This window comes from Dromiciops gliroides, chromosome 3 (genome assembly GCF_019393635.1).
Source record: "Dromiciops gliroides isolate mDroGli1 chromosome 3, mDroGli1.pri, whole genome shotgun sequence".
NCBI lineage: Eukaryota > Metazoa > Chordata > Mammalia > Microbiotheria > Microbiotheriidae > Dromiciops > Dromiciops gliroides.
This window is the reverse complement of record NC_057863.1, coordinates 171,437,411-171,456,830: the sequence shown is the minus strand read 5'-3', so window position 1 is coordinate 171,456,830 and position 19,420 is coordinate 171,437,411. Positions and strand designations below refer to the sequence as shown.

The 19,420-nt window shown below is 34.7% G+C and overlaps 1 protein-coding gene across 1 annotated transcript in view; it reads right to left on the bottom strand.

The window, feature by feature from the left end:
- Window positions 1-19,420, bottom strand: part of MYO16 (myosin XVI) — a 746,727-nt gene that overhangs the window by 183,955 nt on the left and 543,352 nt on the right. The window contains 4 exon segments of the mRNA XM_043997806.1: window positions 10,440-10,645; window positions 11,090-11,170; window positions 13,891-14,066; window positions 18,890-18,965. Of these exon segments, the coding sequence (XP_043853741.1) occupies window positions 10,440-10,645; window positions 11,090-11,170; window positions 13,891-14,066; window positions 18,890-18,965 (539 nt within the window).

The window sequence follows — 19,420 nt, the reverse complement described above, 5'->3', positions numbered from 1 at the left end:
TTGCACTTTTGAGATCTTTGCAATTATGTTGCCTTCTCCCTATGTTTCTTTTTCAGATCTACTGACCTACAGGTATCTTGCTCATGGTCTTCCCTGTAGCTCACCTGTTTTGCCATCTACAGTGGACAGAGTATTCTATGTATTATAGATGGGGAAATGAAATAGATAACTTTCATTTTAATATTGCTAGGTACCCTGTGAAATGGTAATTTCTCAATCAACCTCCTCATTTCTAATAATTTCTTTTCTCCACTAATTTTAGTGATATGTCAGTATGGACACAAATTAGACTTTACTATATCTTGAAATTGTATCAGGGTAGCTAGGTGGTGTAGTGGATAGAGCACTGGCCCTGGATTCAGGACTATCTGAGTTCAAATCTGACCTCAGACACTTATCGCTTACTAGCTGTGTGACCCTGAGCAAATCCCTTAACCCCAATTACCTCACAAAAAAAAGAAAGAAAGAAATTGTATCAACTCTGATATTTAGGATGTGGAAATTCTATTTTCTAAACCCAATCTCCTATTCTTTCACACTCTTGTTTTTCTAACCCTCCTCTCAATCCTCTGTAATTCACAAATCACTTGACCTAACCTTATTCTTCTCTCAGTTTATCTTCCCCACTTGGTCTTCTTTGCATTTATACCATTTATACTGGTCCTAAACCCCCATGGTTCATCACTTTAACATTTCAATAGTTTATAAAGACTTGTCTCTTTCTCTTGACCTTCAGCCATTTTCATACTATGACCTGTAGTCTCCAAGTAACATCTATCATCTGACTTCTATGTTGCTGTTTCAGGGCTGGTGAATATCAGCCAAATAAATCATGAAATTAAGCTGACTTCATTTCCTATATGAACTGATGTAAAGAGAAGTAAGCAGATATGGGAACCTCATATATCCAATGACTACAAAAAAAAAAATAAATGCAAGGAACTTCAACACCAACATAAAGAAAGCTGAATATTATATAATTATATTGGTCAAGTTTATCCCAAAGAAAAAAAGCAGAAAAAAGGCCTCATTCCCTTTATTGTCAAGCTAGAGGATAAGAGGTATGGAACATTGCACATACTGTGGGAATCAATTGATCTTGGTTAGTTTTGTGGAAATTTTTTTTCCCTTCCACCTCTTAATTTTTTTCTTACAAAGAATGAGTCTCTGTTAGAGAAAATGAGCATATTTAAAAGTGCAGCTGATTTCAAAATAGTTATCAATAACAATTCAAAAATAATTAGTTTGCCTAAATTATTATGATCAAAAATCTTCAGTAGTTCTCTGTTGCTTATCCAGTCAAGTTAAAGCTACTTTTATAGGTAAATCCCTACACAATCTAAGAATATATTATCTACCTTTATTTTTTTCATGTTACTCCCTTCTTTGCACTTTATGATCCAGGCAAAGTATAATCATCTCTGCCTCTGGGGATTTCTTGCTTCTATGACTGCTCACACTGATATATCCTGGAAATGGCCTCTCTGACCTTTTTCACCTGTTAGATTTCTTACCATCCTATAAAGCCCAAATGGAATGCCATTTCTTCCTTGAAGACTTTCTTGATTTCCTCCAAACATCTTTTCTTCTCTCAAATCAAATAAAATTATTGCACTATCATATGTATTAAAATTATGTTTATCTTATTTTTTTACTAGGCTGCATTTACTTTAACTTTGGATATCCCCAGAACCCAGCATAGTGGTCTACACATCATAGGCCCTTAAAAGATGTTTAAATGAATTAGTGAACAAATTATTTGAAAACCTACCCATGGGGGCAGCTAGGTGGCACAGTGGATAGAGCACCAGCCCTGGAGTCAGGAGGACCTGACTTCAAATCTGGCCTCAGACACTTAGCACTTACTAGCTATGTGACCCTGAGCAAGTCACTTAACCCCAAATGCCTCACCAAAAAAAAAGAAAAGAAAAGAAAAGAAAACCTACCCATGCCTTGTCTTCTCCAAATTAAATGTCACTATTACTCTCATATGTCATTATTGTTTGGTTATTTCAGTCGTATCCAACTCTTCATGACCCCATTTGCAATTTTCTTGGCAAAGACATTGGAGTGATTTGTCATTTTCTTTTCTAGGTTATGTTACAGATGAGGAAACTGAGGTAAACAGTGTTTAGTGATTTGCCCAGAGTCACACAACTAATAAGAGTCTTAGGCCAGATTTGAACTCAGTAAGATGAGTCTTCCTTACTTCAGGCCTGGCATTCTATCCACTAGTCCTCTCATATACTGCCACTCATATAACATCTTTTTCACACCCTTCCAATATCTTGGTTTTTCTTTCCTACATGTTATGCTATTTGTAAATATCCATCTTAAAATGTGGTACCCAGAACTAAACATAATATTCCACATGTCCAACAGTCAATGCTGAATATGTTGGGCCTATTACCTTCATTGAGGGGACAGCTAGTTAGTACAATGGGTAAAGCACCACAGTGGACAGAACACCAACAAATACCTTCATTAGAGTTACAGTTCCACATTATATGTCTAAATGCAGACCAAACTGCATTAACTTAAAAAAATTGTCATTCTGATAATTTATATCAGTCTTATGGTCAAATATGACTATCTTTTGTGTGAACTGCTGCAAAACTAGACTTCTCCCATGCTGTGTCCTTCAATTGATCTTTTAAAATATTAAATGAAGGATTTAATATTTATCTCTCTGAAATTTCATCTTGTTGATTTTGTCCCATCATTCCTGTCTATCAAGTTCTTTATCTATTTTGATTCTGTCATGTAACATATTGGCTATCCTTCCTCATATTGTGTCAAGAATAAATTTGATGTCTGCTTTCAATGTCTTATTTAAGTTGGTGGCTAAAAATGTGAAGATTTGTTTACTAAATTTCTCTGACCAGTGGTACTGTTAATATAAAATAGCAAAGAATACAAAAATACTTTGGCTAACAAATGCATTTGTATGATATTTTGAGAAGCAAATTTATTTTTAATAATGACTTAAGTGGCTATTTAATATTTAATAGTAACATATAGCACTTTAGGACTTACAAAGTGCGTTCCAAAAACAACTTTGAGAGAGAGAGAGAAATTGGAAGTTTTATCATTCCCATTTTACAAATAAGCAAATCAGAAAGCATAAGCGACTTGCCCAAGGTCACACAAGTAACTCCAAGAACAACAATCTTCTGGGAAGTCAGACATTGAGATTGTGACTAAGTACTGAGTGCTAAGATAGAGACCTGAGTGACTGAGTCACATGCAAGGTGTTCCCTAAATTCAATTCTTCCACAGAAATATTAGGATGTAGACAGAATGTTATTTCAGCCAAAGATTCAGTGAATTAATCATCACATCCTTCTTCTTTAGGAACCACTAGTGCCTAAAAACAAGATGCTGGCCCTCTGGGAGTCAGAGGCAATGAAACCTCATACTGCCCCCATGCTTCATTATTACAGGACCCTAGAGGGTTACTGGTGGTTATGAATTGGTCATTCCTACCATTTCTCACTCCCTTTAACCTTATACTTTTGAGTCATTGAAGATCATTTAAGAATGTACTGGTGGGGGGCAGCTAGGTGGTGCAGTGGATAGAGCACCAGCCCTGGATTCAGAGGCACCTGAGTTCAAATCTGGCCTCAGATACTTCCCACTTACTAGCTGTGTGACCCTGGGCAAGTCAATTAACCCCAACTGCCTCACTGTGTGAGAGAGAGAGAGAGAGAGAGAGAGAGAGAGAGAGAGAGAGAGAGAGAGAGAGAGAGAGAGAGAGAGAGAGAGAGAGAGAATTGGTGGACGTCCAGAAAGGAAAGATTATAATAATAGTAATGAGCCAAAATGGCTTCATCAAGAACAGGTCATGCCAGACCAAATTTATTTTCTTTATGGGACATGATTATTAAACTGATAAATGAGAGGAACGATAGATTTTAGCAAAACTTTTGATAGAGTTTTCCTCATCTTATTGTTGTGGAGATGAGGATATGTAAGCTAGATATTAATTCAGTTAGATAGATTGAGACACCCCTTCCATCTCCAAGCAGCTATAATGCCATTATACACACATGTATGTATACATGTATGTCATATGCTGTATCCTTGCCTATTCCACCCTCTCAATGTCAACTTTTGTAACCATAATAAAATTAACACTGCCACTGCTACTGGAAAGGAGATATTAGTCCTTTACTGTACTTGCCATCCGTCTTGCTTCCCCAAACAATATATTTCTTCCTGGATATCATTTCCCCATATGTGTTGTCTTCCTTCCCATTAGAATGTAAGGTACTTGAGGACATAAAGTCTCATTTAAAAATTATTTTCTTGTTTGCTTTTCCAACTCAACACAATTTGACTTTGGCCTTGATTTATCTTGGACTAGATCACTACAAGTTGTCGGGAATGTCCTGGGTGAATTTCTACCTGGCTGACTATAGCGTTTTTGTAATACTATATATTAACACATTTACATACTCATATAGATGCACAAATGTAAATGATGCACATGTGTAAATAATTTGTAAGAGCTGACTTCAAGATGTCTCTCATAGATACTGGCTATAAGTGTAAGCAAATTGGTAGAAGGAATTTTCTCATGGGGATTTTCCTACACCCAAGATTTCAGTGGGGTAAGGAACTCTCAAGGAAGAAACTCCTTCCTCCAATGGACATCAAGAATGGCTCTACAAATTTGAGAGTTGTCTAGGGGCACCATTAAGTTGAATTATTAGACCTGGTCACACAGCCAATATGTGGCAGAGCTGAGATTTGAACCCACATCTTTTTGAATAGCTTGCTCTAGGGGGCAGCTAGGTGGCACACTGGATGAAGCACCAGTCCTGGATTCAGGAGGACCTGAGTTCAAATCTGGTCTCAGACACTTGACACTTACTAGCTGTTTTATATATATATATACACATATATATATATTTTTATATATATATATATACATATATATATGCACATATATATACACACACATATATATAGAGAGAGAGAGATAAAGCTTTTCTCTATCATTTATGCTATGCAATGTGTACACAATACATGTACACATATGCAGACATATACAAAAAGTACATATGTACCTGGCAAATTATTGATATTGTAGAATAGTAGTACTCTTGACAGAAATAGCTAAAAATAAATTTTCCCTTTTCAATAGTCTGAATTTTTAATAGGTGCTGCTCCTATTTTAATCAACTACCTATGTGACTATTATCTTTCCTTTATTTTTCTTTTCCTCACTGTACTATTTGCAAATGTTATCTTCTTGATTTTTTTCCAATAATTTTTTTTTCTTCCTTGAATACTTGGAAATAACTCAACTAACCTCACAATTGATTTATTAAATAAGAATCAGGTGCTTCTCCTTACCAGAGAATGCTGAAAGTCTTTTAAAGTAATATAAGAAATAAGGAATAATATTTAAGAAATTTACTCTCATTCAGAAGTTTCAAACACTCAGTAAAAGCTTTGGTATATCTGCTACATGAAATTTTATAGAAAAATAGAAATAGCTGTAATTTTTCAAGATGCTTAACATTAATAAGAAGAATGACCTATGTTTTGAAAATTGTCACATTATAGACCATGGTACAGTAAAGAAGATGACAATTTGTTTGTATTTGTATTTTAAAGTATTCCAATTCTTTATTGCATGTGTGTATAACTTAGACAATCATTTTATTGGCCGATTTTATGTGGGGACTCCTCATGGCACAGAGATGATCTTGGGTTTTAGAAGGCTATGTCAACACTGTGCAAACTCTGGCAGATTCTCCAGATGTAGAGAGGTTTTGAGTCTGGGTTAAAAAAATGACTATCTATTGGCCAAATATTGGCCTAGCTAAGGATATGAGAATACTTATTTGAAATGCTGAGCACTTAGTGATGATTTTGGTGGAGCTACAGCAACTCATTAGATAAAAGAGTATACAAAATGACCCTTACCCTGGGTAGCATAGCCATATCCCTTTTACCTGAACCAGTGATGATGATGAGAATAGGTGGAATGAGGCCAGGATATCCTAAGGAATATATTTTTCTTCAAGTATCAAAAGACATAATAACAATGTCAGTAGGATGTCTCAATTCCCTTTGGGGATGATTATAATGAATATAATCAATCTGGTGCAGATTGGCCAAAGTAGTTAAAATGTATCAAAAAAACATAAGATCTTTGAAATATTGGCATAGATTTTACCCAGGTTAAAAAAAGTACACTTTGGAACTCATCCAGCTTCTTATTGTGTGATTAGCACTGTATCCATTATATTGGAGATCACATAAGTGCTCAATAAATATTTCTGAAGTTCATGCTTGTTGAATAAATTGGGTCATCACCTTAAAGTGTGACCAAGTTATTACAGTGTAGCAAATTCCCCACTGTTGACAACAATTGAAAAAGGCAATCTTATAGCATACCCATCTATCTAATACCATTCCATTAATAACAATAAATGGGAAAAATTAACACATTAATGTGATAACCTTTTACATACTAGATCAACTTAATATGTTATTTATAAAAGTTTAAACCAAGATTATATTCTATAACTTTATTATTTTCTTAGACATTGAAGGAAGCCGAGACTATTCTATAATTTCAATTCATTCTATCTATGCAAGTTTCAAATGTTCAAAACTGAACTCATCTCCTTTCTCATTTAAGATTCCCACTCTGACTTTTACATTTTTAATAAAGGTGCCAATGTTTATCTTAGTCACCCCCATTGAAGACCTGGAGGAATTTTGACTCCTTCTCTGGCCTTTTAAATCCAACCCATTGCTCTGTGTTCTTTATTCATTCATTAGAAATATTATTTGCATTTATCTCATCCCTGTCTACTCCCATTGCAACCAATCATTCAGGTTCTACATAACTCTGGCCCAGAGTATTTTAAGAAACTACCACCTCATCTTCCTTTCTTTCATTCTCTTCCCTTTCCAAACCATCATTCCCATCATTGCCTATGTAAATTTTCTATCACTGATTATGATAATTTTCTTCTGAAAAACCGTCAGTAACATCTATAGGTATATGTAAAGCATAACATAATATAATAAATCACATAATTGTACATGAAATTGTTATTATGTACATCTTGCTATTCATTTAAAATATATCATAAAGTTATATAGATTTCTTTTTCCCCTCATCCCTCTGTGCCACCCTAGAGATTACTACCATTATACACAAATATATATATATATATATATACATACATATATATGCGTGTATATACAAACACACATATATGTGTGTACATATATATATATATATATATATATATATATATATATAAAAATTACTCTCTATATACTTTTATTTGCCAGTTCTTTCCCTGGATGCAGATAGCATCTTTCTATATATATAATTTATTTTAAATTTGGGTATTTATAATTGTCAAAATAACTTATTTGCTCAAAAGTAAATTTTGGGGGGTCAGAGTAAAGAGGGTTAAGTGACTTGCCTAAGGTCACACAGCTAGTGTCAAGTACCTAAGGCCAGATTTGAACTCAAGTTCTCCTGAATCCAGGGACAGTGCTTTATCCACTGCACCACCTAGCTGCCCCCTCAAGTCATTCTTTTTTTTTTTTTTTAAGTGAGGCAATTGGGGTTAAGTGACTTGCCCAGGGTCACACAGCTAGTAAGTGTTAAGTGTCTGAGGCCGGATTTGAACTCAGGTAGTCCTGAATCCAGGGCCGGTGCTCTATCCACTGTGCCACCTAGCTGCTCAAAAGTCATTCTTAAAACAATATTGCTATTAACATATACAATCTACTTTTGGTTCTGCTCACTTTGCTCTTTACCATTTCATGCAAGTCTTTCCAAGTCTTTCTAAGATCATTGAGCTCATCATTGCTTTCAGCACAGTATATCCATCATAATCATACACCAGGATTTGTACAGCCATTCCCCATTTGATAGGGATTCCTGCTATTTCCAGGTCTTTGCCACCACAAAGACAGCTGCTATAAACATCTCCTTCATAGTCAAAGTTATAATTACTATTTGTGAATTTCCCTCCATCTCATTTTTACTCGCTATTTTCTTTCTCAGACTTTTTATTTTATCCCTTTTACCTTATTTTCTCTCTCTACCCCCCTACTCCCCATCCAAGATTCTTCTCTATTGTCTCCTCCCACCATTCCACTCTCAATCCACATACCTTTCCAAAACTCCCTCCCATTTTTATGACTAATTTGTATTAGTACAATCCCTTTCCCTCTTTTAATTCATTCTATATACTTTTATATCCATCTCCCTAAACATTAGTAGTAGTAGCAAAAGCATTTTCCTTGCATGAAATAATGAAGAGCAGAGACAGGAGTAATAATAGTAGCAGTAGTAGTTGTATTAGCAGCAGCAGCAGCAGCAGCAGCAGCAGCAGCAGCAATAGTAGTAGCAGCAGAAGAAGCATCAGTAGCAGTGGTCATCATCATATTTTCATACTTACAAACTTTCACTACTCATTGTCTACAAAACAAATGCCAACTCCTTAGCCTGGTGTTGAAGGCTCAACATGTTACAAATTCAAACTGTTTTACAGTCTTTTCCCCGCACTATACCTGTTTATAGCCTTCACTCAAAGTGGTCATCATTTCCTTACTGTGCACAGATAGCCCCTTTCCTGATACATCTCACTGTTACTTTAAATAACTGAAGGTCATATCAACATTATAATGAGGTATGAGAACAGGACTTTGTTAAAGGACTTGTACCTGTTTCTCTAGCCATGCCAGGTTGATTGTTATTATAATTTTTCTAAGATTTTTAAGTTTCCAAAGTGTTTTTACCAATATTCTCATTTAATCTTCATAAGGGCCTTAAAATATAGCTTTTATAGTTTTTTACCCCCATTTTACAGATGAGGGACATGAGACAAGGAGTTTAAGCAACTTGTTTATGCTCACGTGGTAAGTGTCAAAGACAGGATTCAAACATAGATCTTGCAAATCCCCTTCCACTACACTATGAGGACTCTTAAAAACTGCCATGGATTTTCAACTTCTTTGTCTTTATTCATACTCATCCCTTCACACAGTATCACCGTTGATAATAATGTGGGCCATAAATATACACACACACACACACACGTACACATATAAATTTGTGTCTAATGGTAGCCATCTCTGAAGCAAGGGAGGGAAAGAATTTATAGCAGTTCTTTTGTGGTATCAAAGAATCATAATGTCCATCAATTGGGGAATGGCTGTACAAGTTGTGTTATATGATTGTGATAAAATACTATCATGCTATAATAAATGACAGGCAGTTTGCTTTCAGAAAAACCCAAGAAGACTTGGATGAGCTGATGCAAATTGAAGGTAGCAGAACCTGGATAATATTGTAGACAGAAACAGCAATGATTAACTGTTAATGACTTAGCTATTCTCAGCAATAAAATAATCTAAGACAATTTTGAGGGGCTCATGAAGAATGCTATCTACCTCCAGAGAAAGAACTGATGGAATCTGCAGATAGAAGCATACTTTTTAAAAGGGTTTTTTTAAAATTTTTCTTTTTTCTGTTTTTTTTCATAGCACAATTTAATATAAAAAGATATTTTGCATGACTGTACATGTATTAACCTATATCAAATTGTTTACATTAATGAGTGAGGAAAGAAAAGAGGGAGGAAAGAGTTTGAAATTCAATTAAAAAAATTAAAGTTAAAAAATTTTACATGTAAATGGAAAAAAAAATATTTTGAAAACAAACACACACAATGAATTATATGCATTATACAAAGGCTATTTGGAACATCTCTTCCTTAATACATATTTCCCTGACTCCATGACTAGTTGTACTCTCCTTTGAACTACCCAACCACTTGTTAGTGATTTTCTACATTACCTTATTCTGCCTTAAATTATGGCATACATATGTATATGTGTGTGTGTGTGTTTATCGATTATTAACTGTGCTACTAGACTAAAATAATCTTGAGGGAAGGAGCTGTATGTGTGTGTGTGTGTGTGTGAATACCTATATATTCCCTTCAATACCTACCATAGCTCGTTATATATCTGTTGAATGTATTTTATATTCCACAATTTTGGGATTTGGGGCAGGAAGGGAGCTTCAAACAAGTCTTTTCTTTTTTTCAGGACAATGAGGGTTAAGTGACTTGCGTAGGATCACACAGCTAGTGAGTGTCAAGTGTCTGAAGTTGGATTTGAACCCAGGCCCTCCTGAATCCAGGGCTTGTACTTTATCAGTTGCACCACCTAGCTGCCCCCTCAATAAAGTCTTATAGCACTTTTGTTGTGGTTTTCTCCTTTTAAAATATGATAATCTCTTCCTAGCAAAATATTTTTTTCTTGAAAAGAGATCTGAGTCCTTGTCATAAATAACAGCAAAACACTCTCTGATGGCTCTTGCATAATATCATAGCATTCTTTGTAACATAGGTAAAACAAGCTTTTTCCAACTCAAAAGGCTTTACCTTAACAAGAAGTCATCGAAGGAGAGGCGGACTGGGTATCCATACCGAATGATCTTCACTATCTCTAAGACCCCAATATATTGTAGCTGAGCAGACACATAAAAATTATCGAAGGTATCTGGCAGCTTAGAGTTATTGGGTTTGATGCAATGAATAAAATGTGGTGTACCCTTCTGAAGCTTCCCGATAATATCCATGAGGGATTTCTATGGAGAGAAGTAAAACCCAGTTGATTCTCAGAGGAACACACTGATTGACAAGAACACAGTTTATATAGAAATTTGGCATATTCAAGTTATTTCTCTCATGCTTACTGGGAAATATTTTTGGTTTAAAGATTAATGTGAATATCTCAGTTAATTTTAAGGGCCAAATGGTGTGGGGGAATCACTAAAATGCTAATCCAAACCCCCATACTTAGTTTAGGTCTATGTGGTTTTGTTCGTTTGTTTTTGCAGGGCAATGAGGGTTTAAGTGACTTGCCCAGGGTCACACAGCTGGTCAGTGTCAAGTGTCTGAGGCTGGATTTAAACTCAGGTCTTCCTGAATCCAGGGCTCATGCTTTATCCATTGCACCACCTAGCTGCCCCCATTGTATGTGGTGTTTACAACATGTATACAGCCTTAAAAAAACAAAACAAAACACTAACCCTGAGTTGTGATGCCACTGTGACCGGACCTCCCTTTTCTAATTTCTGTAGAAATGTAGAAGTTCCTTTCTTTTTAAACAGCTGCAAGGGGGAAAAGAAAGCACAAGTTAGAAAGATTTTATCTGAATTTGAGAAAATTAACACATCCATCTCATCCATAAAATCCCTTACAGGCAAATGCAGACTTAGAGCATAAATTCTAAAATCAGAAGCAGAGCATTTTTGGCAATTTCAATATATGTTGGGGAAAATGACCCAGTGAATGTGTAAATAACTTTCTTTGAGTGGCAACTTTTAAAGAAAAGGGGTGCTTTCAAAGTCAGATCTGCCAACTTATTTTAACTTGAGCACAAATATGCATTCAGACACTTGGTGACTAAGTTGATGGTGCAATCATGTGTATACTATGCAAAGAAATCATTCTGATAATTTATGCTAAAATAGCAAAAATCTTTTTTTTTCATTATATGTAGCCTGCCAGGGGACAAAATGAGACCTTTTTTTCTGTAAAAAAATTCAATTATCGTTAAATTATATTTCTAAGTAACTGAGCAGATATGGTATTTGATGTCTTTATAGTAGTTTTTACTGTTAAAATACATATATTATTTCCCTTTATAAGAATGACAACAAATTGGTTTATTTGTGTAGGATGTCATAAAGAACAAACATCATAATGTTATGGTAACTGAAAAAAAATTCCCATATGTAACGAAAATTGAAGGGGTTTAGAAGGAATAAAAGACTTTGAAAATAATGTAAGGAAAAGGATATTAAGTAACAGAAGGACACAGGTACAATCAATTATAGTTCACTCAGTAGCAAATTGGTTGTCTAACATTATAATTTATAAATTATACAGGAGCAACAGATTTGGTCTATCACATCTGGAAATCTAAAAAGCTCAGTCTAGAGAGGGCAGCTAGGTGGCACAGTGGATAAAGCACCAGCCCTGGATTCAGGAGTACCTGAGTTCAAATCCGGCCTCAGAAACTTGACCCTTACTAGCTGTGTAATCCTGGGCAAGTCACTTAAGCCCCATTGCCCCGCAAAAACAAAAACAAAAACAAAAAAGTAAAAAATAAAAAATAAAATTAAAAGCTCAGTTTAAAAAAGTAAGAGAATAATTTACTGAACTTTGCTGTTTTAGTTAGAGATTTGAAAAAAAGAACAACAAACTCTTTGCATGAATTTTGAATTATTTCTATTACAAGAGCAGATTAACTTCGTTGAGTTAAAAAAAACAAGTCAAATTATCCTAATGAATTATAATTTTCAGACAAATGTGATAAGAGGGTCAGGCATAAAAGCAATTTATATAGAAACAGAATGGTAGTTAACAGGAATGTGGAATATGCTAAGCTTGCACTGTGTCACAGGCATTGAGGCATCTGGGATTAGAATATTTGATATGAAAGAAATCTAAGAATGAAGGTATTGGATGTTCATATAAAGGTGTGAGAGAAGGGTAAAGTCCCTATTAAGTGAATATCATGTCTTCAAATTAGACCCTTTGGTTTCTTCTTACTGGGATAGAGCAGCTCCTGGGATTGATTTAACTTCTGGGAAATTTGGTTTACAAAAAGGTTAATGAATTGCATTTAGATTTGGCAAACAAACAAACAAAAAACCCAAAAAAACCCAATAAGGGAATCTATACCATCACATTCTGTCCTCTTAAATAATGTTATTTTTTTAAAAGATATAATCAAATAGTTTGGCTACTGAATTTTTCATTATACTGCAAATAAAAGGTTCAGCGGAAGCCCCCCAAAAAGAGATATAAACAAAGTGATGCCTTTTCTTTCTTACAGAAACCACCACTTTCCAAAGATCAGAATTAATAAAAAGTTGTTATCAACCTTAAGATAGATACTTTGAATGAATTTTTGTTCTTGAATCTTCTGAACCGACCATGCTCTGAAAAAAAATGATTTTTCATCCATGTCCAGTAGCATACAATTTTTCTGGCATCACTCTAAAATACAACTAAACTTTTATTTCAATAACTATTGCAAAATGCATTCCAACTAGTTATAAGACATTTCTATTAATTGATTGTGCTGGACATCTTCCCAATTATAGTTCCCTGTGTTTTTATAGTTTTGCCAAAGACTAAAGGAAGGGGAATGAAGACACACTAAGACACTGAATAAAAAACAAACAAACAAATCAATACCCTAGATTGCTTCACCAATACTGGCCAATCCTCAATTCTGTTTGATTCCATTTTGTTCTACTAAATAGACAGAATATTGAGATAGAATATATGGAGATATATTCTTGTATTGAAAATATAAAATCAAAATTAAGTAGAAGGAAAAGTTAAATACATTCAAAATAAACTAAAATTATAAAGCTCTAGTCCATGAAAAATACACCATGTCTGTCCAAGAACCTACAATTTATTGTTTGGAGACCAAAAACCTCTGAAGTGATTAATGTCAACAGAATAAGGAACCTGTGTTTATCCCTCTAAGCCGACTGTCCCTGAAGTTACTTCCCATTCATCAAAAAGACAGCAATAGAGATGAAACATAAATAGGATGTTGCACAGAAAACCAATAAAATTATTAATATTGTACTTGCTATTGAATTTTCACTATATTGTATTGTCCTGGGAAGAAAGTAGATTTCATACCTTCTTTCTCCACTTTTTTTTCCCATGACCCTATACAGTAATACTCTCTCCCTCCAGTTACATCCCATATGGAGGTTGAGATGGATGCAAGAAATAATAAGGCTACTTAGACAAACATATTAAGAATTTGATAGGGAGAAGGGACACAAAAGATTCTTACCTTGCTGAGTTCCAGGTATTTCTTTGTTTCACTGGTAACTGAGGCAGCTGGCATTTTTTTACTGAGCATGTTAGATCTAGACCATCGAACTTTGAAGGAAGGATAGGGAGATATGAGGGATCCTGTTTGTGTCAATTTGGACTGGAACAACTGATTGATCACTATATTTTCACTTGCTGGAACATAAATAAGTGTACAGGGTAAGTAGAGGTAAAATATTTCATATCATCCTTAAATTTATTCCCCAATTTATATACATGGGTCATTTAGAGTTACTTTGAGGCAGGTTCACGTCAAATATTCCATATGTTGGCTGTTGCCTTATTCTATGACTCTTCATTTACCTACTTAGAGACATATATTCTGCCCACCCTCAGACTTTTATAGAAGTTCTCCAGGAAGCTCCTATCTATCTCATAGAGCTTTGAGCTCAGCATCAGGATTCATTCTAACTGCCAGTGTTGTCCAATTCATGCCCCTGGATTATGTCCTATTCTTTTATAGACAAGACTTTTTGACTTTGGTTCCTGATCCCTGCTTCCTACTTGGATTCTGAGCTGGGAACTTCAGTTGGCTAGAATAAAAAGTACCTACCTGTTTCTTCCAGTCTTATGTGACATTACTAGACCTAATCACCAGGCTGCCTGGTACTGTATCTGCCAACAACCTTTCTATCTGGTTAAATTCTCAATCCTGTTCTCTTTGGTCTAGCCTGTCTTGTCATTCAGGGAGAGAGTCAGACTATCCTTGTTAGGTCCAATGATTTCCAGAATTAGTTATAGTTGAAGAGAAGTGACTCTTTTCTGTAGTGACAGCAAAAATATCCTTTTAGGAAAAGGCTAGTGCCCATTAAACACACACACACACAAACACACACACACACACACATACACACACACACACACACACACACACACACACACACACACACACACACACACAAAGCTCTGACACATAAATCTTTCTAGCTAGCTCTGAGACCATATTACTTCCCTGCTTCTAGGAGGACCTAGAGTGTGAATGAATGGATGTTTATTTACAAGCTTGAGTATGTTATTTATATGTATGTTTTCAACAGGAGAACAGTTTAATCTCTTATTTTAAGGTGGGGATCTTGTGATCCTTCATGGGTGCAAATCACTGTAGCCATAACTTTAAAGTTCTTAGCTCTAGAGAAAGATACCATAGAGCTAATACTATTGAACATTATTAAATAAATTGATTGTAACAAATCAAAATAAATAACCGATTTTATCCTTTAATGTGTATTGTAATTGAATGAATGAATCAATTCTATATATAGCAATTTCAATAATTATTGGCCAAGTCTCTGGGTAGGACAATGCAAACAAAGGATAGAAAGCATATGAATCAATTCTCAAATTTTAAAAAAAGCTTATACAAATATTAAAAAGAAAAAAAAAACTTCTGAATTGGGAGTCAGAAGATTTGGGTTCAAATCACTACTACTCTACTACTTACTTTCTTTTATTTACATATTTATTTCTTTATTCATTCATTCATTCATTAAATTTATTTTTGCGGGGCAATGAGGGTTAAATGACTTGCCCAGGGTCACACAGCTAGTAAGTGTCAAGTGTCTGAAGCCAAATTTGAACTCAGGTCCTCCTGTTGTGTGTTATCCACTGCACCACTTAGCTGCCCCTCTACTACTTACTTTCTGTGTAGTCTTGGAAATATTTGATCTCTCAAAACCTCAATTTCATAATGTATAAAAAGGTAGGATTGGACTAAATAGTCTTTAAGGTCCCTGCAGCAATAATTCTTTGGTCATTCCAAAAAAAAAAGGATTCTGGAACATGCAACTGACTAATTCTAACTTTCTTCTGGAAAACATTATCAATCCTGCATACAGGTCATAGGGGCATATGGGGCATAGGGACAGCTAGGTGGCACAGTGGATAGGGCACTGGCCTTGAAGTTGGGAGGATATGAGTTCAAATCTCACTAGCTGTGTGACCCTGGGCAAGTCACTTAACCCCAATTGCCTCACTAAAAACAAAAAAAAAATAGATGACATTATCTAAATTTTGGCTGTCATGCTTTCTATCAGAATCAAATATCATTTCCCTCTGATGTTCCATGCCAATATGTGAAATTATATAGCACTTCTTCAAACATACATTGTTGTTGTCTTGCTTTGTGAACTGCATTTGGGAAAAGATTAAATCTCTGTGGTTATCTATGTGGTTTATCCTTGTGTAGCTTTCTGAATAAAGGGCCTCTCACATTAGGTGTTTATTGATTATTACATATATATATGTATGATAAAATATTATCATTCATACATGAATCTAAATTTATATGATATAATCATAGATCTTCATTTATGAAGTTAAATCTAAATAATCATCTGTAATAAAAAGAGAATATGCTTCACACAATATTCAGAAGTTGCTATGTGTTTATCTGCCTACACACTCTCAATAGTTTCCCTTTGGACTAAATGCAAACATTGGAAAGAAAGCTGCCTGCGATCAAGGGGGCTACTCTTGTCTATGGAACACAGAAAAGTTAATTAGTCCATCAATATGGAGAATGAATTTATAATCTTGGCCTTATTAACATCCTGTTTTAACCAACTGAATTATCTGTCTGCTGAATAAAGTGACATTTTACCTAATTACGCCCACTCATATTGAATTATTCAATTCAATGCAACTCATCAGAACTCACATTTTTTTTTGTTTTAAAGTGTGTCTGTACCCATGGTTCAACAAGGGCCACTGAATCAGGAAGGGCCATGGTGGGCCTTCTTCCCAACTATGCTAGCACATCAGTACCAGTCAAGAGAAGGGAATGCAAATATCTGCAATAAAAATTCTGAAGCTTTAGGGATTCATATTGAATCAACTAGAAGGTCAGCTCCCTGGTGTTCTCCCCATTTTGGCTATCAGATCAAACAGTGACATCCTGGTTCAAAGTCCTTGCTCTAGTAATTAGTTTCCTATTCACCTCAGCTTATTAAATATTAACATTCTAAAGGCACCTTGAAACAAGCCTGGACTGGCTGTTTTCACCCTACTTTCATGGGACCAAGTAGGAAATACTCTGTTCTTTTCCTCATGGATGCATAATCTTATAAGGAGAAATGGTGTATAGTACAAATGATATTAAATAAGATATGATAAATGAATAAAGAAGGAGTAAACCCACAGTTATGAGAGGCCTTAGTGAGGAAGAAATACAACTGAAATGGGAGGCTACATGATGAGAATGCATTTGAGCTTTGTTCTAGTATGGCCAAGTCCTGATAAAACTGGGAAGGAGCAGGAAGGAAAGGCTCAGACCATGATTCAGGAAATCAGGCATTAGAATAAAAATTAAACAACTGAAAGGGTAAGAAAGATATAATATATATGGAATGAGGTACACACAATAATATGGAACTGAGAACTCCTGGAATAACTATTGGTCTAGTATAGTGAAATGCAATATCTGTGGAGCCAGTCAGTCAGCTAGTACTTATCAAACACTTCCTATGTACAAAGGGCGTTCTTTGAGATAAGGCAGGAAAGGTAGAGTGATGCCACATTGTATGATAGCCTATGCTATCTATACTTTATTCAAAAGGAGGCCATCAAAAAGTTTTTGGAGAAATGAAAACATTCTGTCTTCCTAAAATCATATTTGTTCAACATGTGCTTATACGATGAAGCCTAAACATCTCAGGATGTTTTCCCCTTCTTTCTATTTATTCCAAAGCTCTTAAGAGCGAATAAATTTATAATAAAAACAATATTTTCTTGTTCTTTCTTAAAATTCCATAGAAAAGAATGGCTATAAATATTGGACTCTATTAAGATTGGGGGGGGGTTTCAATTTCACTGGAGATTATATTTCCTTACTGAATTTGCTTTCTATAGTCACAAGAACACAATGAGCAAAAAAAAAAAAAGTTACTCCAATTCTCTGAAAAACAATACGCTCAATGTACATTTTATACATTAAGTCTTCATAAAAGATTATTGTCAAAAGAAAAGAACATTACAAAAGAAAGTTCAAACAAATGGGAACTTGAAGGTCTCTAAAGTGATAATCAATAAGACTGTATTGTGGGATCAATTCTTTCATTTCTTTCATCATACTCTTTATAACAATAGGTTCATATTTTTGTCAATAGTCCCAGCTTTTAAAATGCAGCAACAACTATATTATCTGCCATAGCAAATATAATGGCCCATTTATAAGGGCCAATAAATACGTTGTTCCTGTAGTGTTGAGTTTAAAAGCTAGTGAGACCTCCCTTCATCCCCTTCCACAATATGGTATGGGTGTCCTCTATTTGGGTGAATAGGAGTTCTAACCAAACTGTGAGAGCTGACCACAATATGATTTCCATAAAGAAAAACAGTACCTTCTCACTTCATGTACCACAAAAAGTAAGAAAGGAACTTTTAATTTAATTTAGCTAATTGAAAATAGTTATTTGAAAAATCTGAATCACTGCAGAATTGCTATTCATGAAAGCATTACTAACTGGAGAAAGCTAAGCTCAAGATATATTCACACATGTATGCAGGAATATGAAATGATAGGATTCTTCTACTCCATGAACTTTCCTTGCTACAGAGTAACTAAAAAATATATAAGAATAAAGCATTTCAAGCTGTACTCCAGAGTCATCTTAAGTAATGAAATTCACCCTGCAGCAGCCTAAATAACTTGGGAAGCCTGATTCATCTTCATTAGTCTTTACAGAAAAAGCTTTTTTATATTCATACCACTAATGTTATATAAAGGTGTTTTACATTTCTATCTGCTAAAAGCTTAGTTAAATTATGGTTTCTACAGGACTTCAAATTAAATTGTAACCAATGTATAGTGCTCCAAGAGCCAGGCCATTATTATTCAGGGCATTAAAATGCAAACTATGTTTCAATTATTCTTTGGTTGGTGGCATATTTTATAAAACTGTGTGCAGGGTTAGGGAAATAAGAAATGATGGCATTTTTAACAGTATTTTTAAAAGCCTTACTTTTCATTACAAATAGGAGATTTTGTGAAAGGGAGTCTTTATTTTTTTCAATTGCTCCAACAGCTTCATAAGTTACCTGTAATGAAAGAAAATGGCATAATTACTAATGATTAAACATGATTGTGAAGATTATTTTCTTTAAAGAATAACGACTTCACTGAAGTTTTAAATTATTCACAAAAAAAGCATCTATAAGTTGCAGAGTTCACAATGAATCAGGTTCAATGCTTCATCATTTCAATCACAATTTATATTTGTTCACATTTAAACAATAGGTTCCTTCTGCATTTTAACTTAAAAAACCTAATCCTGATTCATGAGCTTAAGTGCTTAATGGTAATGACTTCTAGCCAGGTAGCCCCTTTCATGCAGGAGGACCAAAAACTCTTAGAAAAGAGTGCCAAATAGCCACATTTCCTTATATCTATCAACTAAAAGGTGATTATTAAAATGGAAACTCTAAAACAATTTAAGGGCATTTACAGAGTATTCAAACCTGATGGTAGTAACTTTGATTCTTTAAAGTGGAAT